The sequence below is a fragment of the Phyllostomus discolor genome, chromosome 8 (assembly GCF_004126475.2).
Source record: "Phyllostomus discolor isolate MPI-MPIP mPhyDis1 chromosome 8, mPhyDis1.pri.v3, whole genome shotgun sequence".
In the NCBI taxonomy this organism is placed as follows: domain Eukaryota; kingdom Metazoa; phylum Chordata; class Mammalia; order Chiroptera; family Phyllostomidae; genus Phyllostomus; species Phyllostomus discolor.
The window spans coordinates 71213572-71239382 of record NC_040910.2 but is presented as its reverse complement, the minus strand read 5'-3'; the positions used below and the strand labels follow the sequence as shown (position 1 = coordinate 71239382).

At 49.5% G+C, this 25811-nt stretch overlaps 2 protein-coding genes across 7 annotated transcripts; one reads left to right on the top strand and one right to left on the bottom strand.

Annotated features, from left to right (window-relative positions):
- Positions 1-139: 139 nt before the first annotated feature.
- ZBTB4 (zinc finger and BTB domain containing 4) lies at positions 140-14950 on the bottom strand. Of its 6 annotated transcripts, XM_036033093.1 has the most exons (6): positions 14812-14950; positions 7548-7689; positions 7143-7230; positions 6800-6869; positions 5317-6383; positions 140-4646 (listed from the first exon to the last, which is right to left on the bottom strand). In XM_036033093.1, the coding sequence occupies exons 5-6, from the start codon at positions 6372-6374 to the stop codon at positions 2714-2716; spliced, it is 2991 nt and encodes a 996-aa protein (XP_035888986.1). In that variant the 5' UTR covers positions 6375-6383; positions 6800-6869; positions 7143-7230; positions 7548-7689; positions 14812-14950; the 3' UTR covers positions 140-2713. The 6 variants fall into 6 exon arrangements, with proteins under 6 accessions (XP_035888986.1, XP_028390301.1, XP_035888987.1 ...); XM_028534500.2 differs by lacking the exon at positions 7143-7230 and having other exon boundaries at positions 14812-14944; XM_036033094.1 differs by lacking the exons at positions 7143-7230; positions 14812-14950 and adding an exon at positions 14520-14781.
- Positions 14951-21175: 6225 nt separating this feature from the next.
- Positions 21176-25467, top strand: SLC35G6 (solute carrier family 35 member G6). Its single transcript, XM_036034508.1, is given in 9 exon segments — positions 21176-21185; positions 24220-24467; positions 24470-24536; positions 24539-24586; positions 24589-24748; positions 24750-24842; positions 24844-24902; positions 24905-24976; positions 24979-25467. Coding segments are annotated over 9 exon segments (924 nt in total). The 3' UTR covers positions 25146-25467.
- The last annotated feature ends 344 nt before the right edge of the window (positions 25468-25811 follow it).

Below are 25811 nucleotides of genomic sequence, written 5' to 3'. Positions count from 1 at the left end.
CTACTCAATTAGTGGAAGTTGTTGTCCTAAAAGGGAGAATAGGGCTACAACTCCCCAGGATCCCTGTGGGACAAGGTCAGCATGTCCTTGTCCAGCCAGACCCACCAGACACGCAAATAATTTGCACCTGGCATCCCACTGCGGAGCACAGTTCATTCATTTGTCTCGTTGGTTTATTGGCCTAGAGAGTTGGACACACACACAAATGCGGAGATAAATATTGGTCAGTTTCTCTAAATCTGGGTCCTCACTACATATAGAGCTAGAGTCTGCAGAATTCTAAATCTTGCGTGCTGTGGCACAGAACCAGTGGCCTTCCCCTCCACCATCACCATTCTTCCCAGGGAACATGGGGAAAGAGGGCGCAAACTGATAAGACTTGATAGTTTTCAAAAGATGAAATTGCAAAACCCCAAATTTCCAACATCTGAAATTCACAATATTCAAGTTCCCCATATCTTTTAATGTCCATTTCATCACAATTTCATGTGTTGCACAGAACTACTAAATTCTGGAAACTTACTTTTCCTAAATGATATTTTCAAAAAAATAAATGTCTACAATCTCAGTTCTCCCAAAATAGTTTAGAACTACACCTGGTCCTGAAATTCAAATTCCCTGGTCTATCCTCATCCCCTTCCATTTCCTGTGCCTTTTTGCCTCAGAGGAGTTCAGGTTAAGGATATAAGGGGACTATCATCCCATCTGCCCCCTGCCTCCAAGGCCTTCCTCAGTCTCTCTTGTGGTTCCGCTGTGTGTATATATATACTTTGTGTGTAGATATTATATATGTATCCTTTATTATGTACTTTTTTCCGCAGTTTTCTAAAGTGCCAGGAACAAGATTTGTGGGAACATTTTAGTGATTTTTTTTTGCATTTTTCCCTGTTTAAAATTGTTTTTTTCCTCCCATAAAAATTGGAACTTGGTACATTCAGTAGGAAAACTCTTCACTCGGACTGTGGCCAAGACCAAGAAAAGTGCAAAGAGACAGAGGAGTAGCGAAGGAGTGGCACTCCTCCATGGTTAACATTCAGGGAGCCTGTCAAAAACCTCCCCTTTTGTATAGTCTGGGAGGCTAAGAGGAGGCAGGAGGATGCTCCTGTCCCTCCCCACAAGTTCACCTCCCTCTAACAGCCATGATCTTGCCCTTTCAACATCTGTTGAGAGGGCAGCCATCTTGGCCCCAGAAAACAGTAGCTGGGAAAAAGGCTGACATTTTGATGACAGCTACTTTTCCCTTTTTGAACTGCACTCCTCTAATTCCCATTTATCAAATTCGCTCCCCAAAACTGGCTCTCCCCTTGTGAGCTGGGTGTTTTTTTTGTGGGGAAGGGAGGTGGGTGGGATGGGAAATGTTTCATCCAATCACAGAGTGGGGAGGCCCAGTTACCAGAGAATTAGAAGCAAACATTTCTTCAACTCCCCCCTGGAAGGAAACATAGGGACCCTGACCAGGGTTAACTAGTGCAAATTAGGGATTAGAGACTATTTAAGGTCCCTGCACCCCATCCCTAGGCTGGGATCTTTGGGTATGGGGAACTGAATCAAAGATGGGGTATAAGGTGCTATTCTGGAGGGAAAGTTGGTGGGGGATACCCCAGAGCCCACCAAGGGAATAGTATGGTTTCCCCAAAACCATCTGGAGTGATTGGTGAGGGAAGTGACACTGGGGAAGAAGGGGGTAAAGGTAAGGATGGGAGGTCATGTGCAAATCTTGGGCTTACCCACCCATCCAACCCCCATTATTTTTCTGGCTATTTGGTCTAGTCTGGGAGAAACCATCAGGAGAAAACAGGGAGAAAGTAGATTCCCTTCCCCATCCCAAAAGGAGCTCCTACCTCCTAGCCCCCAAACCTGATTTAGCCCAGAAGAGGCCATATATAGAGGCAGAAAGAGGTATGATATACTCACCTCTTTTGCCTTGGAAGAATCTAGGGCTCACTGGATTTGGGGGTCAAGATAGAGGCCAAGATTGGTGCTGCCCTGGGCTGGGGAAGAAAACAGATGGGTAGCCCTCCTCCCCAACACCTCCTTGACCAGGACTGGGAGAGGCCATCTCCAGAGTGTAGGAGTGTGAGGAGGAATATGGAAGATCCAAAGGCATGGAAGCCAAGGAAGGCATGGGCATCTTAACTTGAGAGGAAAGGGACACAGAAATATCCACCATCAGAGAATAGAATCCAAAAGCCAAGCTCCAAGGTGCTCTAAGGTGGGTGTCAGGTATCACATGGTCCTGGTCCAGGCCCTGGGCCGTGAAGAATGGAATGTGCTAGGAAGCATCTGGGCTAGGTCTTAGAGAAAGCTCAGAAGGAGCGGGGATCATTAGGTGAGAGAGATGGTTTCCCCCTAGGTATACGAATCAGGGGAGTGGATTAGACTTCAGAGCTGGTGGGGCCATGAGTAGAGATTCATATAAGTATATTGCTCAGTTGCCCCAAGGGCTGGAGAAGGGGATGGGAGCTGGCCCTGCCCCTCATGGAGGCCATTCCCTGGAGGAGAACTGAGAGGGGAACCACCAAAGATCCCTTCCCAGGAGATAGGAAAACTACAATCTCACACAAAGCAGCCTGACTCCTGAGCTCCAAGGCCCCAAAGTTCCTGCACAAGAGTGTGGAGGAGCTCCCAAGGGGTAGGGAGGCCAGGGAGCTGGTAGTGGCAGGGGGTTCAGGGAGGGTGGCATCTGGTGAAAGGGGAGATCCAGGCACAGAGCTCACCCCACATCTCCCTTCTGGGTTCCCTCAACCCCTGCCCATTCACCTTCTCCCTTAGGGGGGACTGGTGGAGGAAGAGTTTGGGGGGGTGGAGTTGGGGGAGTAGGGGGTACTGCTTGAGGATTGACTGCGTAGCCAAAGACCCCTGGTAGGAAAGGAAGGGCCCCCCCACCCTTCTCATCAGGTAGGACCATGTTAAGAGCAACAGGGAGAGCGGCCAAGTTGCTGAAGTTATAAGGGTAGGCAGCAAGGAGCTGGGGGCCATAGACAAGTGGGTAGGGCTCGGGGTAGAATGTGACTTTGGCAGCTCCTATCCCTTCCCTCCGGTCCCCCTCCCCAGCCCCCATTTGCCCCTCACTCCCAGGTTTTCCCCTACCACCACCAGGTTCCCGGCCACTTCCAATCAGAGCCAGTGGAAATTCCTGCACAGGTGGGTATGCATAGGTGCCCCCTCCTGCCACCACTGGGGGCTCCTCACCCCCTGAGATGACAGGGTCCTGAAGTGATGCAGTCTCAGAAGCTTCCTCAGCAGCAGCACTCCCACCACCTGCCTCCCCGCTGGACGAAGAGACTTGCATCTCTTGGGGGGCCTCCTCCTTGACATCCCCAGGTCTCGTACTAGTGCTGCCTTTGGAGTAGGCAATGACAGGTGTGGGGGTACCCCCAGGCCTCTCAGCAGCATGCCTCTGTCCATGGCGGCTCAGAGCAGCTGCCGTCTTGCACACCTTGGCGCAATGAGGGCAGGTGAAGCGGGTGGAAGGTCTCCGTCCAGCCCGGGAGGTATGGGAGCCCCCACTGTGGGCCTCCTGGTGCTTTCGCAGCTTCCTCAGGGTGGCAAACGTTTGGGCACAGTCCCCACAGCGGTGCCTCCGCTCACCACAGGCACGCCCTGCAGGGCCATCAGCTGCTGGGGTCTCCTCCCAGCTCCTCTGTTCCAGCTTCTGTCTCCAGCGTGGTGGCCTGCGGCCTCTGGGCATCCCGCTGCCCCCGCTGCTGCCTGAGCCTGTAGCTCCAACCTTGCGCTTGGGCTTGTATGAGTAGTAGGGCCTCCAGAGTTGGTCCTCTCCACCAGCCTTCGATTCCTCCTCCTCCTCCTCCTCATCTTCCTCTTCATCCTCCTCCTCACTGTCCTCCATATCCTCTCCACTCAGCTCCCCAGGACGCAGGTCAGTCTCTGAGATGCGGCGCTTCACAATGGCCTCCTCACCGATTCGCACAGTTATCTGACACAGTGGAGGTGGCACCTGTAGCTGAGGACCCCGGCCAGGCCCTGCAGGAGGACCTCCATCCCCACCAATCCCACCAGCTGGCTTGGCCACATAGGTCAGAGTCCTTCCAGCCCGCAGGCTGCGGCCTTTGGCCTCTTCCGTGGCCATGGCAGGCCCTGCAGCCGTTGCTGGGCTGCCTGCTATGGCTGGGCTGGTTGGTGTGGGTGCAGGCACTGGGGGAGGAGGTGGGTACTCACGTTTCTTGGGGGGTCTTGGTGGAGCAGTGTAAGTGATGACCGAGGCGGCTTGGGCACCCCCTGTGCTGGCCAGCCCAGCCCCTGCTGCACCACCACTACTGCCCCCATGAACAATGACAGACGGAGCTGGGTGGGCAAAAGTGATGACAGAGGGTGGGGGCCCAGGCTCTGGGGCAGGTGGGGGTCCAGGGGGTGAGCTGGCTGGCATTGCTTTAGGGGCCGGTGTGTTGAGGCTTGGAGAAAGAGGGGCCTCAGGGGCTCCCTGGCTATAGGTCTTGTAGGGTCGCTTGGCTGCCCGCATGGGGAGCAGACGGTACAGCTTGAGGGTATTGAGCTTGGGCTTATAGCCTCCATTGGGTGTCTTCTCACTGGCTAGGAGGCCTGGGCTAATGCCATGGAAGGCTCGCTGGTGGGTCTTCAGGTTATAGTAAGTGACAAAGGTCTCCCAGCAGAAGATGCACTGATACCTGGGCCAGGACAGAGGGAACAGGGCAAGGACAGAGCCAGTTGAGTCAGGGGCCCTAAAGCCAGGGCCTCAGCTTCCCACACCCTCTACTGCCCTCCACTCAGACCTAGAACTCCCTCAGCCACTTGCTCACCCTCCTTTCACACTGCTTAACCCACCCTGCCAGCTTCAGGAGAAACACCAGTCCTAGCTCAATGGCCCCCAAACCAGCTATGAGACGCTGGGCCTCAGCTGTTCCTCTGTGAATTGGGAATAATTACACATCTTGCCTAACTCACAAAACCTTCTTTTCAAGCTCAAATGACAATGCGGGAATGTCTTATGAATAGGGACACATTATAGAAATATGTATTATAACTACTGGTGGGCATGCCTGCATTCCCCATAGTTTTTTCCTGTGAAGGCAACATTCTCCTTCCTCCTCTGTTTTCTCCATAGCACCAAGCCAGAACATAGCACCTAGAGGTGCTAATGAGCATCAGCAGAAGGAGCTGGGGCTGAAGGGAGACAGTGGGTAAGTGAGGAGGGGCAGGTGAGCAGGACCAGTGGTGAGCAGGGGTCTCAGGATGACTGCCCAGGCTCCACACTCTGCCCGCTCCCTCCTCATCCATGTGGTGCCCAAGTGCTGACTGTTGACTCCACTGCCCTCACCCACCCCCCAGGACACTTACCTGCGCTCCCCGGTGTGCCACACCTCATGCTTGGTGCGGTACTCAGCCAGGGCGAACACCTTCTCACAGTAGCGGCAGGGGTACTTCCTCCGCCAGGAGTGTACATTGCTGTGCCGCTTCAGGCTGGACAGGGTCACGTAGGAACGCTCACAGGCCGCGCACACATACAGCACATGGCCGCCCACCACCTTCACCAGGTGCTCTGGGCCACCTCTGAAGCCCACTGTGGGGGGCAGGGCTGAGGCATCCACTCCTGTGGGGCCACTAGGGCCAGAGCTCCCGGCTCCCAGCCCTGCAGAACCCCTAGTGCTGCTGCCCCTATGACACTGTGCTTCATGGGTCTGCAGCCTCTTGGGATGGATGAAGCTTTTTCCACATCGGGGACAGGGGAGAGGCCGTCGGGGCAGGAGGGGCTGCGAGTCAGGGGCCTGGGCCTCAGCCCTGTCCCTTTCCCACTCCCCAGCTGGCCTAGGCCCAGACCCAAAGCTGTCCTCTTCAGGCTGCGAGGTGGCCATGGGGGCTGGGGCAGGAGGTACCCAGGCATCACCTCCCTCCCCAAGGCCCTGTAGGCGGGAGATGCCCAGACGCCGCCCCAGAGCTCCGATCTCTGCCACAGCTGCCCCATCCCCTCCACCGTCAGGTAGTGCAAGCCGGGCACTATAGATGAAGTTGAGGACATCAGAGAAGGCAGCTGCTGGGACCCCTGGCAGCTCTAGGACCCGGGGTGGGGATGAAGCCAGGGGTGAGGCTGGAGGGGGAGAAGAGGAGGAAGAGGAGGAGGAGGAAGAGGAGGAGGAAGAAGAGGAGGCAGCTGTGGTGGCAGCAGGGTTTGGGGCTGAGCCCCCAATAACTGGTGGGAGGGGCAGTGGAGCTGAAGCAAGCAGGGCCTCTCTGAAGAAGGGACTAGAAGCAGCCAGGACGCTGCGGTGAGCAGGGAACTTGGTATCTCCGGCTATGAGGGTGACGTCACAGAAGAGGCCACGGAGCCGCTGCTCATTGAGCTGGCGCAGGACAGCGGGGGCATGGGATGGGTCCGTCACCTCTGCTGGGGGGGGCATGGCGCCAGCCTAGACAGAGGAGAAGAGGCCAGGGGAGGATCTCAGAGGCTGGGCAGAGGGCAGGGCCCTCTAAAATCAGGGAGGTGTTGGTCAGAATCCAGTGGAAGGCTAACATCTGATCACAAAAGTCAGGGGTTCACCTTAGCCACCCACGTCTGGCCAGCATCCAACACCAGTATGTCAAACATTTGGGGCTGGAAGATGCCAGGGGTACCTCAGGTCTTGATGAAGGTCCAAGGTTAAAATGTCCAAAGTCACAGACTAAGAAGTAGGTAATGGGCACTGTCTCCCACTGGGAGAAGGAAGCCCCCACTATTACTGATGGCCTTTTCACAAGACTGCCCAGGCTGGACAAACTGGCTGCCCTTGCTGGCCTGCTGCCTCAGGTCCAGTTTTACCTAGCTGAAGACCTCTCACCATCTCACCTGAGAGCACAGCCAACATGGAGCAGAAGGGGGGTGGCTCAGCAAGTCCCTTCTGCCGGGCCTCTTCCCTCTGTAAAGAAACAGAAACCATGTCCTCAGTAAGGGAGCTGGGGTGGAAGGGACCCTGGGGGCTATGGTGTGATACGGAGCTCAAGGTCAAAGAGTGCACTTGGGCTGCCCTGCAGACCCTGGTCTTCCCAGGAGCCTCTGCCAGGTTATTTGCTTAGCCACATCCACTTGGACCTAGGAGGTCACACACATTATTATTATTGCATTATTGCAGCCTTGTCCTGCTGGCCCCCAGAAGCAGAGGAACAAGATAATTTGCGTAGTCCCAATTCACCTCAAAACATACAGCAGGTTAGTTCAGTCCTATAGGTCCAGGGAAGTCCCTTGGATCACTCTTAAGTCCCTTTGGCCCAGTCTTGGAGCTCAAAGGAAATCAAACATTTGTGTATTGTCTTTTTTTATAATGGTCTCATTTACATATCAAAATAGATTTGCTTGAGATTTTTTATTGCACTGAGCTGCTAGATATTCAAATTAGGAGAGGACTTCCTCTCACAGGTGCTAGCCCCATAGATCTTTGAGGGGATTTCTGGCCCAGGTGCCAGGAGACCACCAAAGACCACAATTCATACACAAGGCCACCAGACCCTGGGGCGAAGAAACTTGGGTGTCACTCCTTACTCTGAGAGCTGGGGGCTTTCGGGTTTAAAAATGGGGGTGAAACACAACCCCATCTCACCTCTTCCTGGGAGGCTCTTCCAAAAGGAACAGGAGGCAACCCAAACTCGGGCTGTGGCCGTCACCACGCAGGAGGCCCCTCACTGCCGCTCTCCCCCTCAGGCACAGCCAGGGCTGTGGGGTCGCATTTTTCAGTTGAAGATCTGAGTTCAAGAGTCATATGGTGACTTAGCCAAAGTCACATTGAGTTGATAATAACAGGTGGGGCCTGTTCACAGAGCCAGGCCTGCTGACCTGAGAGCAGAGCTCTTGGCCCCTCTTGTCCACCCCCCACGAAGCCCAGGAGTGCTGTCCTGAATGATCTGGGTCACACATGTTCTCTGAGGTGTCTGGCATCAGGCGTTCCTCATACAGTCCCCCCACCCAAGAAACCTTTTCCTATTTAGTAATTATACTATCTAGATTAAAAGACCTTTCCTCCACAGTCCATTTCAATTTCCCAGAAGACTACTCTGATTCCTCTCCTGGAAAAGCAGGGAAGTGATAAACAGGGGTGATATGCAAAAGTTCAACAGTCCTGGGGTCGGGCACATACCCAGGTCTGTGCTGCCCCATCATTTGCTGGATTGCAGGTGGGTCTGCTTGTAAAGTGAGAAAACAGCGCTCCCTTCCATGGCAGCCGCCGGCCCACTGGGACCCCCATGAATCAGTGCTTTACTTGCATTACCTCATTTACTCCTTTCCTCTTCACTGCCCTAAAAGGTAGCAGTTCACTTACCTGTTTTACTTTAAAGATTTTATTTATTTTTAGAGAGGGGAAGGGAGGGAGAGGGGGAGAGAAACATCAATCGATTGCCCTCCACACACCCCCCAACCAGGGATCCGTCCCACAACCCAGGTACATGCCCTGACCAGGTATGTGCCCTTCACTTTGCCAGACGACACCCAACCAACTGAGCCACACCAGGTCAGGGCAGCTTCCCCATTTTAAAGTCACTGACTGAGGCTCAGAGGTGCTAGGTTGCTCACCCAAGAATATGTGACCAGTTAGTACCAGGGCCAGATTCTGATCCCAGGATCATCAAAGTGAAGGGCTTGTTTACAGCTATAAGATGATATAATAGGAATATGTATATTTATATATATTTGGTCTTCATCTCCAGAATAGACACAGAGCTCCTAAAACTCTTAAAATTTGCTAAGTGATAAGAGTATTAAGAGCATCTTTTGTTCTAATAGTTGGTCTTTGAGCCTGGTTCCTGACATCAAGCTCAGACATAAATCTCTTGGAATTTCCTGGGAGAAAGGAGCATCTTTTGTTCTACTGAGGTGACTATCGGTGGCCTCCTGGATAGGGGCTGGTCACGAGGCCAAGCCATGATCAGAAACTTAGAACTTCCAGCCCCACCCACCCCCAACTCGGGCAGGGGAGAGGGACTAGGGACTGGGTTAATGATTGATCATGCCTACCTGACGAAGCCTCCATAAAAATCCCTAAACTATGCGGTCGACAGAGCTTCCAGGTTGACAAACACATCCACATGCTGGGAAGATGGTGCACCCCAACTCTGTGGAGACAGAAGCTCCTATACTCAGGACCCTTCTAGACCTTCTTGTCCTATGTACCTCTTCATTGGCTGTGTTTGTATTATCGTATTTTTTGTTATATAATCAGTAAACATAAGTGTTTCCCTCTGTTCTGTGAGCCATTCCAGCAAATTATCAAATCTGAGGGAGGGGTCATGGTCAGCCCCAATTTATAGCTGGTCAGTCAGAATTGCAGAAAGCTTGGATTTGCAACTGGCATCTGAACTGGGGGGCAGTCTTGTGGGACTAAGCCCTTAACCTGTGGGATGTGACATTGTCTTCAGGTGGTGACAGAACTGAATTGAATTATGGGACACCCAACTAGTGTCAGAGAATTGGTATGAATAGAGTATGTAGAAAAACAGGTGTTTTTCTTTCAACTCCAATGAGTACCCCCACTAGCCCATAGGTTAAAAATACAGGAAGGGCACTTCCTCTAGGAAGTAGTAGCCCTGCACAGGTGGGCAAAACAAAGGTTCAATTCCAGTCCCGCACACCCTCTCGGCCAGGCCTGCCCACCTGCATAACCATACAGGCATGGCGCCTCCTGAGGGATGGCTGTGTGCTGACTACCAAGAGCCTCAGACAAGGCCTACTGAGGCTTCTTAGAACCAAAGAAGTCCAAAGCTGGCCTGGCCCTTAGATATCACCTAGAATCATCATAATCACTTATAGCTGCCATTTATGAAATACTTGCGATGTACCCAGTACAGAGCTAAGCATTTTGTCTGCATGATCTCATTTCAATACTCAAAAAGGACCATTGTGCCCTGGCTGGTGTGGCTCAGTGGATTGAGACTTGGCCTGTGAACGGAAAGGTCAACGGTTTCAGTTTCCAGTCAGGGCACGTGCCTGGGTTTCGGGCCAGGACCCCAGCTGGGGGCGTGTGAAAGGCACCTGATTGATGCCTTTCTCACACATGGATGTTTCTCCCCTCTTTCTCCTTTCCTTCCACTCTCTCTAAAAATAATAAATAAAATCTTAAAAAAAAAGAGAGAGAGAGACCAGAGTGAGGCAGGGTCTATCATCAACCCATTGGACAGATGAGGAAAGTGAGGCTTTAAATACTCTAGACTCTTCACTTTCAGTATAGAGGACACAGTGGCAGGGTGATTTGCCCCTGGTCTCATTGCTAAGCAAGTAGGGTTTGAACTCAAGTCTCCTGAGTTCAACTGCCCCACCACTGGTCACTACCCTACAAGGGCTTATAAGAGATGGAGAAGACACTAGCTATGTGACCCTGGGCAAGTTGCTTAACTTCTCTGTACCTTAGTTTCGCTGTCTACAAGGGGGAGATAATGAAAAGTTCCCGCTTTGCAGGGTTATTCTGAAGGATAAGTGAGCTCATAACTGGTGGGAATTGGGAGTGCCTGGTACACAGTAAATGCTCAGTAAGTGCTAGCTCTTATTATCATCTTGGAATTCAGTCCCGGAAAATGGTGGGGGGAAGTGGTGAAGAAAGAGAGGCAGAAATCAGGCTTCATGGTAGATTTGGTGGCTCTGTGGTTTTTAGTTTTTTATTTGTTTTTACTGTTTCCCTACTCTTGACTGGCCATGTGATCTGAAAGGTGTTACTGAGGTGGGGATCTGAGCACAGCCACCAGACACACAGAACCTCTTGCTGTTCCCTCTGCCTGGAATGTTCTTTTCTGATAGCCTCATGCCTTGCTGCTCCACCTCCTCTAAGCCTAGACTCCAAAGTCACCTCCCCCCACCCCAGGCCTGCCCTGGCCATCACCCATCTCCCCAAACTTCCTATTCCTCTCCCCTGCTTTATTTTTCTCCTTGGCACTTAGTAAAACATATTGTTCATTTATCTCTAGAATGTAACCTCCATGGGAGGGAGAGATTTTTGTCTGCTTTGTTCACTGCTATCCCCAGTGCTTAGAACAGTGCCTGATACATAATGGGAGACTTCTTTTCTTTTATTTTTTTAATTGGGTGAATGCTTGAACCTTCCCTGTTCAAAGTCTGCCTGTAGTCTGCCTGCCCTCAGAGCTGGCCAGGAGCTGGAATGATGAGTGTAACTTGACCACTTCTGGAGCGCTCATACCTTGCCTGTTATACTTCCATGGCTTTACATGCATTGCCTCATTTAATGATTTCCCCCAAAGGGCCACCCAAAGTTAGTATTTGTATTATCCCAATTTTTCCAATAAGGAAACTGAGGCTCACAGAGGGGTGGGTATACCTTGCTCAAGGTCACACAGTTTGTGAGCAGCAGAGTCAAAATTCAAATCCGGGCCTGTGTGAATCCAGATGCTGAGTCTTTCCCTCTGCCGTACTGCTGGATCCTGCCCCGAAGGGGCCTAGGGCCAGCCAGCGGGTTGCAGAAATCACCACACCAGGTCTCACGTGCTAAATGCTAACCGCGTCATCTCTGACTCTCCTTTCCCTCCCTCCCCACATCCAGCAGTCACCAAGTCCAGTCAAATCTGCAGCCCAGCTTGGGAATGGCTCTGGAAGCCTTCCCTTCGACCCACCTCTGGCCCCCAAACTAGCGCAGGGCCTTGTTAACACTCCCACGGTCTAAGGCCACAGCCTCCCAACTATTTTCCTGCCTCACGCTTACCATCCAGCCTTCCTCTCACTGAAGGTCAATGTCCCCAGTGCAGCTCAGGTGGTATTACTCCTAGTCTCAGAATCCTTCACTGGTCCCCACTCACTCCTAAATAAAGTTCAAATTCCTCAGCCAGGCATTCAAGGGTCTAGTTCCAATCTGCCTTTCTAATCTTGCCTGTTAGTCTCCCTTCAAGCACCCAGTGCTCTATCCAAACTCAATGCATCCTGTATCTCCATTCCCTTGCCTATGCTGGTCTCCCTGTCAGAAATACAACCTGTCCCAGCCTCTTCCCCAAAGCCCTCTGAAGTGTTAAGATCAAACTCAAATGCCATCTCCCTCTTGGCCCTCTTTGACCCACAGGACAAGGTCAATCTTTCCTTCATCTGGTTCATCAGCATTTTTTGCCTCTGTGGCCAGCAACCAGCAGCAGATATTAGCTCATTCCCCAGGCTAAGATTCCCTGAGTTACTAGGCACACAAGTCTTCTAAAATGGAATGGTGCAGGTGTTAAGCTACACAAAAATTAGGGAGAAATGTGTGTACAGAGTGGCCCACAGAATACTTCAGAAGGGCAGCAGAAGACAGCGTAGAAGAGCACAGGATATGGAACCTGACTGCCTGAGTTCAAATCTAGCTTTACCTTTTACTGAGTGGTGTTAGGCAAATCACTTCTCTGGGCCTCAGCTGTCTCATCTGAAGAAGAGAGTTAATTAGAATACCTACTTCCATGGGGCACTGCGAAGACTAAATGAGCGATCATACGTAAAAGCTGAGAGCAGTGCCTGGGTACACAGCAAGTGTTAAGTAAGTGTTTACTGCTCTTGTTATTAGCCCAGCACCGACATGGGCTCAGCGCTGGCAGATGGCTGATGGTTGCTGGCACAGGCATAGTCCCTGAACTGTAGCAACTTTCCAGGTGTATTTCCCAGGTACTACTTACTTACAACCCTGTTGGAAGATAGGCAGGGCAGGCAATTCACCCCATTTTACAGATCAAGAACTGAGGCTCATTCAGGGAAAGTTCCAGTGAGGAAGCAGTAGGGCCAGAACCACTCAGTTCTAGTCTAGGCCCCCTTCCCCTCAGCCAGGCAGGGGTACACCTGTTGTACAGGCCTTTCACAGCACCTAGCAACCCCTCCCCGCAGGAGGCCCAGCCATAGTGCCTTCCCACCACCCATGCATGTCCACCATCCTGGCCAGGTTAGGGACAGTACCCAGTGGTGTGCACGTTTGGAATGCACACACACCATTCACCCACCCCACTCACACACACGTCTACAGAAGCACCCAGGCCCCAAAGGTACAGAAAACCTGCTCTGAGGAATCTGCCTAGTGAGTGAATTCAGACCCTTCCACAGTCACAGGAGCTGCCTAGTGTGCGTCACAGAAGAGATGGAAAAGCAGAGATACCGGCAAGGGGGGCCAAGAAAGGGTGAAGCAGGAGGAGGAGGCTGAAAACTTCGTGTTTCTTTTTTCCATTTCAGTGACAAGAGTCACACCCGACCTTTACGTAAACATGACCAAGGAGCCACTCTGTCCAAGCTCAGTTTCCTTGCAGCCGCCAGGCCTCTCCTCCCAGTGACCCTGAACTCGCTGGGCAGGCCAGTGAGAGGCAAGCTCACAGACCCTGCACAAAGACTAGCTGGGCCACCCAGACGACACCCAAGCCTCCCGCCTGCTGCCCTTGCTCTGCCCCATATTTATCTCCCTGCCTCCTTCCTAACATAGCCCCACAACAGCCCCACAAGGCCACTTAAACACACAAAAGGCAGGCACGCACACACAGCCTGCGGCTGATCTCTCGACGCTGAGGCCCACATGTCCTTGTCACGCCACCTCCCTCCCCACAGTGTTTTCTGAGCAGCTTGCCTCCAAGCCCAACAGCACGGACAGGCTCCCCACAAACAATGTCACAAAAGAATTCCTTAGAGAATGTTGCACACACACAGCCTTCCCTTCACTAGGCTGCCCACGATCCCATAAACACGACCTGTATATCCCACCCAGAGCCCCTCACACCAGTACCAGCGGCTCCACAGGTACCTGTGGTTTTTCACATCCTACGGTTTTTCAAGTCCCTCCTGATAGGTGGTACCTGAGTTCTAGATATGTACACACCCCTGCCCCATGCAACTCGCTCATCACATAGACACAGGAACCCTTCCAGTGGGGCCATCCTCACCAAGACTGGGCCACATCTCAGAAGCACAGAAATGGGACCCAGAAGTGACACCTTCCAACTCGAAGGTAAATAACCGCCCCTTCCAAACAGGCACATACACCCTACACTCTGGTGCCGTCCAGAGCACTTACACCAGCTAGCTATGCAGAAAACAACAGTTCATAAATAGTTCATATGTACAGTCGGTAGAAGAAAACACATACTGGTATAAAACATGCCTAAAACCCCACATCTAACAAACTCTGCATATATTGTACCTTGCTTGGAATGTGGACCTGTCACCCAAAGCCACAGGGCCACATGTAATTCTGCCCCGCAACACTGGGCACCCCACCACCTGGCTTTCTGTCCCCATGGCCCAGTGAGGGCCCTACGCAGACCCCTGTCTGCCAGACCAGCAAACAGTGCTGCCCAGGAGAGGTTTACCTTGTCCCACAACACAGCAGAAGACACACAATCTCCAGGACTCACAGCCACAACCCTACCCCGACGGCGCAGCGGCTCCGGGGCCCCTGCTGCTCCAGCGCACCCGGTACACCCTAACTCTGGGGCGCTCACCGGCCCACCCCTCCCCCTCTCTGCCTGGCTTCTACGCCATCGCCCTCCCAGCAGCTAGCAGCGCCGGCAGGGCCTCTCACCCGCCCAACCCTACCCCCAACCTGCCCCAGAAGAGGAGGGGGACCTTCGGCTGCAGAATTAACCTTTCAAAAGGGGAGTGAGGAGGCCCCTTCCCCGGCCCCCTGCGATCGCGCCTCCCCCGGCCGCCGCTTGGTCGGACGCGGTACCGGGGCCCCTTAGTCTCCCCGCAGCGCCGTGCGCGCTTGGGGGCGGAGCCAGGCTCAGCCCACGACCCTGGAGCCCCCAGGTCAACCCCAAAGGGTAGCGGTCGGGTGCGGGACGCGACCCTGGCCCCCGCGGCACCGGGCAGCGGGGAGGGGGCCCGGCTGTTGGCTCCGGTCCGCCCTGGCCCTGCCCGGTTCGCCCGGGGCCCACCTGACTGCGATGGCGCCGCGTCCGCCAGGCCCGGCTCATCACCGTGGCCGCCCCCGGCCGCTCCTGTTTCGCCCGCCTCCAGCTCCGGCTCCGGCTCCGGCTCCGGCCCCCCCAGCGCCCGGCCCCGGCCCGGCCCCGCAGCCGCCGCCGCCGCTGACATCATCGGCTCCCCCCCCACCCCCGGTCCTACCCCCACCCCCACCCCCGGAAACAGGCCCCCCCAGCGCCGCCGCCGCGGAGAGAAGGCCGGCGTAGCGCAACCGACACCGACACAAGGCTCCAGGCTCGGGTTGGGGCGAGCGCACCCGACGGCCTTCGCCCGGACCGATCTCGGGAAGCGAACGGCTGCGCGCAGGGCCGCCGTACGAGTGGGCATCCAGCGGGGCGCAGGCCTGGCAGCAGCTCTCTCGCGGGAAAGCACGACCACCCACTCCCTTGGAAGGGACAGCCTCCCCCCTACACACACACCGCATGCCCTTCACTCAAAGTTGCACACCACCCAGATCAAGCACAACCTCTCAGGACACAGACCCACAACATGGCAGGCTCGCAATCAGGCAATCAGGCCCTATGGGACGTGCAGAGTCAGGGTCAACACATTCACAGGGCCAACACACACACACACACACACACACACACACGCACGCACGCACGCACCAGAAATTCACGGGACCCCCATCAGGCCCACCGCCAGGTATGCCCCAGCCTTACAGAACAGGCACACAGAAATGACTATCAGCGCAGATGAACACGCATCTAGGTACTTTGTCACCACTGGAGGAAATATCCAATTCTATCTACTTGTCGGTAAATGCAGATGCCTTGGTGTGGACCTCCTGGGACAGCACCAAGAAAACACCAGGTGGAAACACACACAGAAGCAGCACATTCCTGAAACTCCAGAGGGACAGTCCCAGAATCTCCTCCCTGCTGTTCAAAAATTCAAAAATCAGGAAACAGGAGCCAGTTCTCAGAGATCCTTTCTGAAAAACCTTTCCAAAACAGGGCAAGACAGACTAATTTAAAACCAAAGAAGTCTCATCAGAGAGCTAGTCCTAAAGGGAAAAAAAGGATCAGAAAACCTTTGGAGTAACAAAGACATTTATATATAAAGCAAGCAGAGTTGAACACAATGAGAAAATAAGTCCGCCCCACCTCAGGGAGGTTCCTGGGAAGAACACTACCTCCACTCCAACCAAGTCATAATGACTGGAGCTCTGAAGTGGCCCAGGTGCCCTGAACCCAGAGGCCAGGATGAAGTTCAGGGAAAATCGGGGAGAGTCAGGGCTAAGGGGGCATACCCTCTGTCCCTATAACTCCTGGCTGCTCCCTTTCTCTTCCTTCCCTAAAACTTCCCAGCTGTCCTAGAGATACCCACAAATGATATTCACAGTGGTGTACCCAGATTTCCCTGAAACCTGTGATATCACATAAATACATAGCATCTGAGGCCACCTCCCCTTCCTCAAACCAACAGAACATCCCTGGGTCCTCCTTTTCTCCTCCCAGGAACAACTTACCCAGAGAAACACAATGCTCCAGGACTGATTACTCCCTGCTTTCTGCTTTAGAGGCTCAAGGCCCACACTGTACCACCTCATTGGTCTTTCAGGCCCTTCCTAGCTCCCAAGTTCCTCAACAAGACAGCTTGCCTCTCTCCTGTCCCACAGGGTCCCAGACCCCAAGACTGGCGTTTGCCCTACCCCTAGTCCCCTGGACTATGACTATTTAATGTTCAAGCTCCTATCTCCCTAACAGGCTGGCAAGTCACCCCCTACTTCAATCTGCTTGACTTCACCCAGCCATTGCCACCCTCCACACCACCCCCTCACTCTTCTCAGCTGTAACCAAACACAGGTCCGGTTGCCTGCCACTTGGAAAGCTAATACTCAAGAGGCAGGTGCTGATGTAAAGGAAAGTGGTTTATTCAGGTGCTGCCATCTGGAAGATGGGGACTCATGTCTCAAAGCCCATCTCTAACATCTCAGTGCAGGCAGAGGTTTTTATAAGAAAGGAAAGGGAACAGAACAGAAATCAATGGAGGGGTTGAAAATTTCCCTACATGAAGAGGAACACAGTCCATTGTGATAAGGCAAGTGATGATCTGGTGTGCATCATCCTGGTTTAGTCGTTCTGGCTTCACATCATCCTGGCTTTACATTATCCTGGCTCCACAGCAGAAGGTCAGCAAATCTCCTGGAGCTGGGATGCTTGAAGGTCAGAGTCTTTATCTTTTGAATTTAGTCTGGATCCTTATAAAAACATCCTGTTTATCTACCAGCTACATATTAGTCAGAGTCAGCATTTATAGAAGAAATGTCAAGAGAATGGTGGGGTGGGTTACAATTCCCCACTGTCAATTTTTCTTCCATTTCCATGGAAGTTAGACAGTTGTAGCCAGAACATTTAAGAAAACTAGAAAAATTCAGGATCCAGTCCTATTTATAGGTGAAAGATAAAATTTTACAGTTTACTAAATTAGAGTCTAATATCCACAATTGTGTGTTATAGATTTTATTGAAACAGAAGTTTTATCCTAAAAGTACCCTCATTTTCATCAAAGAGCCAAATCAAGACCAATTCATTTATATTAAATCTAGTTTCCATTAAACCTGATTATTTGCACAAACACAAGAATAGCAATTGATTATATACCTTTAAATAAAGCTTGTATTGCATTTTTTTTGCCATTACCATTTAGTCCCCTTATACACCCCTACCCCCTATATAAGGCTTTCTTAAATCTACTTTGCTGGAATGTTACAAGGAATTTTCAAAGTTCAAAGAATGAACTTTAATTAGCCCCTCAGGGCCAGGAAGTGAAGCCACACAGTTGCCATTATGCTTTCCTCACAATATCTACAGGTTTGGGTAAATTCCTCAAGTTCTCGACATCCCCAAAATGTCCCGAGATTCTTCCTTGCCATCTCACAGGAAAGCAACCTTCACTCCTTACCTGGAAGACTGCTGTGAACCATGTAAACAAGGAAGGTATCAGGCCGTTTCTCCAGCGGGCTTTTATCAGCTTCAAAATCAATTTATATTTTTTAAAGCTTTTTGGTGATACCCAGAGCCTAGGTATGTCTCTCTTAAACATGACATTCCAGTCAAAGTCTTGGTTAATAAAACCACAATTGGAAACTGGAAAAAATAAGATTCCTACTGGATTCATGAAAACAAATGTGTTGCCATGAAAAGAATAATACTCATTGTTTTTAAATTCTGGAGAGATCAAGTAGGGAGAACAATAGAAATGCTCCAATATTGTTACAATTTACTAAATTGCTCTGACAAACACGTTTTTTTTTTAAGTCAGCCCTGGCTGGTGTGGCTCAATGGATTGAGCACCAGCCTGCATACCAAAAGTTTAATACCCACGTTGCCAGTTCAATACCCAGTCAGAGCAGATGCTAGGGTTGTACTCCAAGTCCCTAGTTGTGGCATGTGATATTTAACCAATCCCTGTATCTCTAGCACACTAATGTTTCTCTTCCTCTCTTTCTCCCTCTCTTCCCCTCTCTCTAAAAGTAAATAAATGAAATCTAAAAAATAAAACAAAAACAGCAATATTTTTAAAAGAATTTTTTAAACTGCCCTGGCTGGCGTAGCTCAGTGGATTGAGCTCAGGCTGCAAACCAAAGCATCGCAGGTTTGATTCCCAGTCAGGGCACATGCCTGGGTTGCAGGCCATGTCCCCAGTGGGGGCCATGTGAGATGCAACCACACATTAATTCTCTCTCTCTCTTTCTCCCTCCCTTCCCCTCTCTAAAAATAAATAAATAAAATCTTAAAAAAAAAAGAAAGGACCAAATTTTTTTTTAAAAAATAATTTTTAAAACTTACTTTTAGAGAGAGGAAGAGGGAGGGAGAGAGGGAAACATCAATGTGTGGTTGCCTCTTGCACAGCCCCACTGGGGACCTGGCCCACAACCCAGGTATGTGTCCTGACTGGGAATCAAACCAGCCACCCTTTGGTTCCCAGGTTGGCATGCAATCCACTGAGCCACACCATCCAGAGCAAAACAGCAATACTTTGAAACAAGTCATAAGAACAATTATTATCCTCAGTTCATTCAGTTCTACAATCAATTCTTGCTTATCTCAATTATCCACCAGTATTTCCATGAATCCAGTCATTCACCAGAGACCCACAAATCCCCATTTATTTCAAAAGTATAATTGTAAAATTTATTCTCATAAATTAATATTTTAGAGTAAGTCAGAGTCCTTTCCATGGATCTTTGAAGATCTAACATTTTTTCTTTTTTAAAAGACTGTATTTATTTATAGTTAGAGAAAGGGGAGGGAGGGAGAAAGAGAGAGAGAAGCATCCATCGGTTACCTCTTGCACATGCCCCAACTAGGAACGGCCACAACCCAGGCATTTGACCTGACTGGGAATTGAACCAGTGATCCTTTGGTTCACAGGTTGGCACTCATTCCACTGAGCCACCCCAGCCAGGGCAAGATGTAACATTTTTGCAAATGCACCAGAGTAAAATAATGATGGTCTCTAAATGACAAAAAATATTTAAAATGACATAGTTGTATATCAGATTATAATGTAATTGACAAAGAAATTTACTTTTTTGTAACAACATTTCAAGATAACAGAATTACAAATGAAAGTACATTAGACTAAGAAATCAGTTAATTTGTCTTCTTCCTGTCAAATTGGTACCTGGGGTTGTCTGTAAGGAAATAACAATTGGTTTTGGAAAGTCAAAGGGAGCTTTTTGGCTTTTTCATTTGCCATTGAAATTATGACTTTGCTTTGTCATCTCTCTGTATGCCTTTCTTTTTTCTCAATAGATTTTTATTCTTTATTTTTAGAGAAGGGAAGGGAGGGAGAAAAAGAGAAAGAAAAACATTGATATGCAAGAAAAACACCCATCAGTTGCCTGTCACATGCCCCCAATCGGGGATTTGGTGCACAACCTGGGAATGTGCTCTGACCAGGAATTGAACTGGCAACCTTTCAGTTTGCAGAATGATGCCCAAACTACTGAGCCACACCAGTCAAGGCTCTTTCTCTTATTTCTTTTTTCCATTTCCATTTCCAATTCTCCAGAACTCCTTCCCCAATGTCCTTCCTTTCTATAATATGTATATAGCTTTCCTTTAATCTTTCTCACCCTTTTCTCACTTCCTCAATTCTTTCTCATTTGGCTCCTTCTAACACAATCCTTCTTCAACTTGTACCAGACTGACTTCAACTTACACAGACCCTCTGTCATTTACACAATCATTCTACAATGTACACAGTTTTTCTGCAACTTCCCTAGTCCCTTTTGATTTGCTTCTTCTTAACTCATTCAGAAATAACTGACTTCATGCACCAGCTGGTGTACCTCAGTGGATTGGGTATTGTTCTGCAGACCAAAAGGTCACTGGTTTGATTGCTAGTCAGGGCACATGCCTGGGTTGTGGGCCAGGTTCCTGGTTGGGGGCATGATCAGTGTTTTTCTCACATAAATAAAAATAGATATTTATTTTAATTTTTGAAAAGATTTTATTTATTTATATTTTTAGAGAGAGGTGAAAGGAGTGAAAAAGAGGGAGAGAAACATCAACGTATGTTTGCCTCTCATGCACCCCTCACTGGGGACCTGGCCCTCAACCCAGGCATGTGCCCTAACTGGGAATTGAACCGGTGACCTTCTGGTTTGCAGGCCAGCACTCAATCATCTGAGCCACATCAGCCAGGGAAAAATAAATACAGTCTTTTAAAAAGATAGAAATAACCAACTTTATTTTATTTATTTATTTATTCTTTTTTAAAAAGTTGCTCAATTCATTTATTTATTTTTAGAGAGAAGGGAAGGGAGGGAGAAAGGGAGACAAACATCAATATATGGTTGCCCCCAGTGCGCCCCCTACTGTGGACCTGACCTGGCCTGCAACTCAGGCATATGCCCTGACCAGGAATTGAATCAGCAACTCTCTGGCTCACAGGCCAGCATTCAATCCACTGAGCCACACCAGCCAGGTAGAAATAACCAATTTTAGAACAACCCACTTTCAATTCTATTTTCTTAAAAAAATATTGCCATGACTTACACCTTTTATTACTAAAACCATATCTTCTTCCCCAACTTAATTAGAATTTTCAATTTTTAGTGACAACTAAAAGTAATTAGCATTCTTTAGACTGGAAAATTTATGAATATATTTTATAATTTCAGAAACAGTTTTTTCCCACTGGCAAATGCATTTATATTTTCAAAGGCATAACAGAGATAACATGAACTTTTTTGTAAACCCAGGGAAAAACCAAATATATTTTATGTTAATAACTTTAAAAGATGTCAATTAAACTTAAATTACCCATTTGGATCCTTGGTAATTATTGCATTCCTTTAGCATGCTCAAAAGTGAGTGGTTTCATTATCTAGTGACCTTGACAACTTTTTGGAGACTGAAAAAGAGGTAGGGGTAATATCAAGTTTGGCACAGCTTCAATTTTTTTTAAATGCCAGTTTTTTCCTTTACATTGAGGTGGGGCAGTTGCCCCTGCTGTTCCCACAGCCTGAACAGGTTTTGAGGGTGGCATTAATTTCCCCATTATTCCCTGGACTGCTGCAGCTTCCGGACTTCCAGGAGAAGGATTTAGGATGTTCAAAAGACTCATTGTCTCATTTTTTTTTTCTCTCTCTGAGTTTTACTGTCTGGAAGGGGAGTGAGATCTTTATTCCTGCTTTGAACCATAAGTTTAAATCCTTTCTGAGTAGAATCCTTATAACGTACCAATATGAAGGCTTGCATGTAAAAGATCTTATCCTATTTACCAGAACTTTGGCAAAACAATTTTAGTATAAAATGTGATTTGCCCTGGCTGGTGTGGCTCAGTGGATTGAGCGCCAGCCTGTGAACCAAAGGGTCGCCAGTTCAATTACCAGACATGCCTGTGCTGGGGGCTAAGTCAGGTCCCCAGCGGGGGCACATAAGGGGCAACCACACATTGGTGTTTCTCTCCTTCCCTTTCTCCCCTCCTTTATCTAAAAATAAATAAATAAAATATTTTTTTTAGAAGTGACCTAATGGACTTGCTGATGGGATTGAGACTGAGCCCCTCCCTTCCTTCCCTCCCTTCCCTCCTTTTCCTTCCTCCCTTCCTTCCTTCCTTCTTTCCCTTCTAAGATTTTATTTATTTATTTTTAGAGAGAGGGAAAGGGAGGGAGAAATAGAAGGAGGGAAACATCAATGTGCCAGAAAAACATCAATTAATGGGTTGCCTCTCACATGCCCCCAACTGAGGACCTGGCCTGAAACTTAGTCATGTGCCCTGACTGGGAACCAAAGTGGTGACTTTTTGTTTCTCAGGTGAGTGCTCAATCCACTGAGCTACACCAACCAGGGCCTGGGCAACATCTTTCAAAACACAAACAAAACAAAATCTAAAGCAAAGACAAAGTTCTAACAAGTACTCTCAAACGAAGGGAGTGAGACTAGCCTTAGAATCTTATCTCACACTAACTGATACCACAAATGTCCTCGACAAGGTCCAAAATGGCACAAAGTCCAAACAGAGGAGACAGGATTCCCAGTGTGTACAAGATAGCAAAGATCAAACCAAGACCCCAGATGATAAGGAAGCAAGCAAAGAACAACTGTAATCAAAATTTTCATTTCAGACAGATGAGAGAACCCAAGTGTCATTTCATACAGAAAAGGGCCATCTGAAACAGAAACTGACTTCCTCCCACGGAAGAACAGAGAAACAAAACTAACAGACAGTTAATAAGCAGTACGCTGCCAAGATATGGAAGCGCCCAAGTGTCCATCAGTAGATGAGTGGATAAAACAACTATGGAACATTTCTACAGTGGAGCACTACTCAGCCATAAAAGAGAAAATGTTATCACTTGTAACAGCATGGGTAGACCTAGAGAATATTATGTTATGTGAAATAAGCCAATCAGAGAAAGACAAATACCATATGATTTCATTCATGTGTGGAATCTAATGAACAAACTGAACTAAAAAGCAAAACAGAAAGAGACTCATAGAGAGCAGGATGACAGCTGTGGGGGTGGCAGGTAGAGGGTGGACGGATTGAACAAAGGAAAACATGCTCATGGATATGGACAACAGGGTGGTGATTGCTGGGGGAGGGGGTATAAGGAGGATAAATGGTAATGGGAAAGATACAATAAAATGCTTTTATCTGCCCTGGCTGGTGTGGCTCAGTGGACTAAGTGCCAGCTTGCAACCAAAGGGTCACTGGTTTGATTCCCATCAGGTCACATGCCTGGGCTGCAGGCCAGGTCCCCCATGCCCCCATGCTGCACAAGAGGCAACTGCACATTGATGTTTCTCTCTCTCTTCTCCTTCTTTCCCCCCTCTCTAAAAATAACTAAACGTCTTCAACTTAGGAAAATTATTATTATTATTATTTTTTTAAAGGGAACACAGAAATCAGCTGCCTTCTAGTACACAGGTTGCTTCGTGAGAAATTGACTTATTTTCTTTTCTTTTTTTTGGGGGGGGGTTAATTTTAAAGATTTTATTTATTTATTTTTAGAGAGGGAAGGGAGGGAGGGAGAGAGAGAGAGAGAGAAACATCAATGTGCGGTTGCTGGGGTTTATGGCCTGCAACCCAGGCATGTACCCTGGCTGGGAATCGAACCTGAGGAAAATTATAAAAAATTAAAAAATACTTTTAACCATTCAAAAAATAAAGAAAAAATAAAAAGCACAAAAAAACAAACAAAACAGCAGTATACAACAAGAAAGGCAAACAATACCCAGAAGTCCATGTACCAAAACCAAAAGAGCACTCCAACCAAATCCCACATTGGGGAACTGTGATTTTTCTCGTCACTGATCCGTGTCTAGCACCCAGTGGCAACTATTAATTCCCACGGAATCCCAAATGGTTCAAAGAACCCAAGTGGTGGGCAGGGGCTCCTGGCTGTGCACACCAGGGACTTACCCAGTTTGGAGTATGTCAACTCTCCACATACCTGTTTCCTTTCACCAGCAAAGCATTTCAAGGTAGTTGATGCCTTGAGAGGGAGAGCAGAGAGAATCCTAAGAGCTGGGATGCCTGAAGGTCAGAATCTGTATCTTTTGAAGTTAGTTTCTAGGATTCTTTTTTTTTTTTAAGATTTTATTTATTTATTTTTAGAGAGAGAAGGGAGGGAGATAGAGAGAGAGAGAGAAACATCAATGTGCGGTTCCTGGGGGTTATGGCCTGCAACCCAGGCATGTACCCTAGCTGGGAATCGAACCTGCAACAATTTGGTTCACAGCCCACACTCAATCCACTGAGCTATGCCAGCCAGGGCAGTTTCTAGGATTCTTATACAAATATGCTGTTCATCTAAAAGCTACATATTAGTCAGCACTTACAGAAACAATGTAAAAAAATGCTGCAATAGGTTACAATTCCCACTGTTAACATAGCCTCCCCTGGCACCAGCACTGCCACCAAGGGTCTGTTTGTAGCCCTGCTGGGTGGGCGCCCACTCGATGGCTTCATGGGCCCCTTCCCCTAGCTAGTTTACCAGACTTCCCACCTACCCTTGCTGGAGCTGCTTATCGGTTAATGCCTCTTGCACCTCCCCATTGCCTCACTACTTAAAGTGCATGGTGACTCGCTGTTGGAACCTCTAGATGTCCAGGGCTGGGCCTGACTCCATGCCCTCTTTACTGTGTCTTCAGCATTGAACGTGCCTATAGTGCAGTTCAGGTGATGCCTGCTGGCAATGCTGCCCTTGTCCCATAGGTTCTTTCGCCATCTGCTCTGCTCTCCTTGCCCTCTGTCTCAAGGGCCAGGTCTCAGTCACTAAGACTGGTGTGGCCTATTGAACAGCGCTATGGGACTAATCATCATCATGGGACCTGGACTAGGAACACTACAGAAGGGGACCAAGGACCTCTACACTGCCCAGGGCTATGTGCTCACTTTCCTGGATGGCCAGACGTTGCTCTTGGCTTCTGGTATATCTTTCCTTGGACCTCCCCTTCTGCCTACTAACAGTGGCTTTCCTGTTTGACTTGGTGGGGCTGGTGGGCTCTATACCAGGCTTTTCTGCTGAAGATCCCCATGCTGCCCAATGAGCCTCTGAGTTGGAGCTGTGTGGGGGCAGTGGTGATCTCCCTCTGGTCTCCTTTGTGTGTGTGAGTTATGTGGTCAGCAAGGTCCATCTTGCTCTGGGGTGTTCGTCCTGGACTCTGAAGTGGTGGTCGCTCTGATGCTGTAGAATTATGTGCTCTCTGAGACTGTGGCACCTTGTGACATTACCGGGGCAGTGGTTGTGTTGGGCAACATTGGCATCATCACCACCCACAATCTCAGCTATGAGAGGGCAGGGCAGGTGGAGGAGTGAGATTGACTTGAGAGGCTGGGGGTTGGAGTTGGGGGATACCAGGAGAAATAGAGACTGGAATAAAAACATGGGAGAACAAATGATTTGAAAAGAACTGGTGTGGGAGAGGGATGCCCCTTGGAGCCAAGGGTAACGCGAGGACTTGGTAGAAAGGGACTGCCTGGAAAACCTGGAACAAACCTGGGGACCAAGAGATGTGGAATCTAGGCAGCAGCTAGAGGATCAGGGCATAACTAAAGGGTAAGGTCTGAGGAGCAGATGAAAGCGGCTAAGCAGGCAGGCCATGAGCCATGGGAAGATTTTTTTCCTCTGCAACAAGGAAAAGATCATTGGGACTGAAATGTTTGGGGATTTCAGGCTAACAGACACGGCAAACTACTGCGCTGGGGAAGGGAGCGTGCCTTTTTGCCCTGACTGAGGTTTCCCTTCCTGATGGCTGTGCCTCCCCCACAACTTGGGGTGGTGACGTGACATTGACGTCAAACAAGGATCACTCTGAATGTGGCTGTGCAGTTTGTGTTCATTTCTGCTTTGGAAAGATATTAGAAGTCCATCCCCCCACCCCAATATTTTTTCTGAAATATTCTAGGAGGAGGAGGAGGATTCCCTGAAGTTCAGATGCCTTGACCCTGAATCCCCCAGGGCCTGTGTCCCGCCCCGGTCCCG

Coding starts and splice junctions, on each gene's coding strand:
- ZBTB4 (XM_036033093.1), bottom strand. CDS start 6,374: ATGCCCCCCCCAGCAGAGGTGACGGACCCATCCCATGCCCCCGCTGTC. Junction 4,647..5,316: donor TGGCACACCGGGGAGCGCAG/GTAAGTGTCCTG, acceptor GTCCTGGCCCAG/GTATCAGTGCATCTTCTGCT.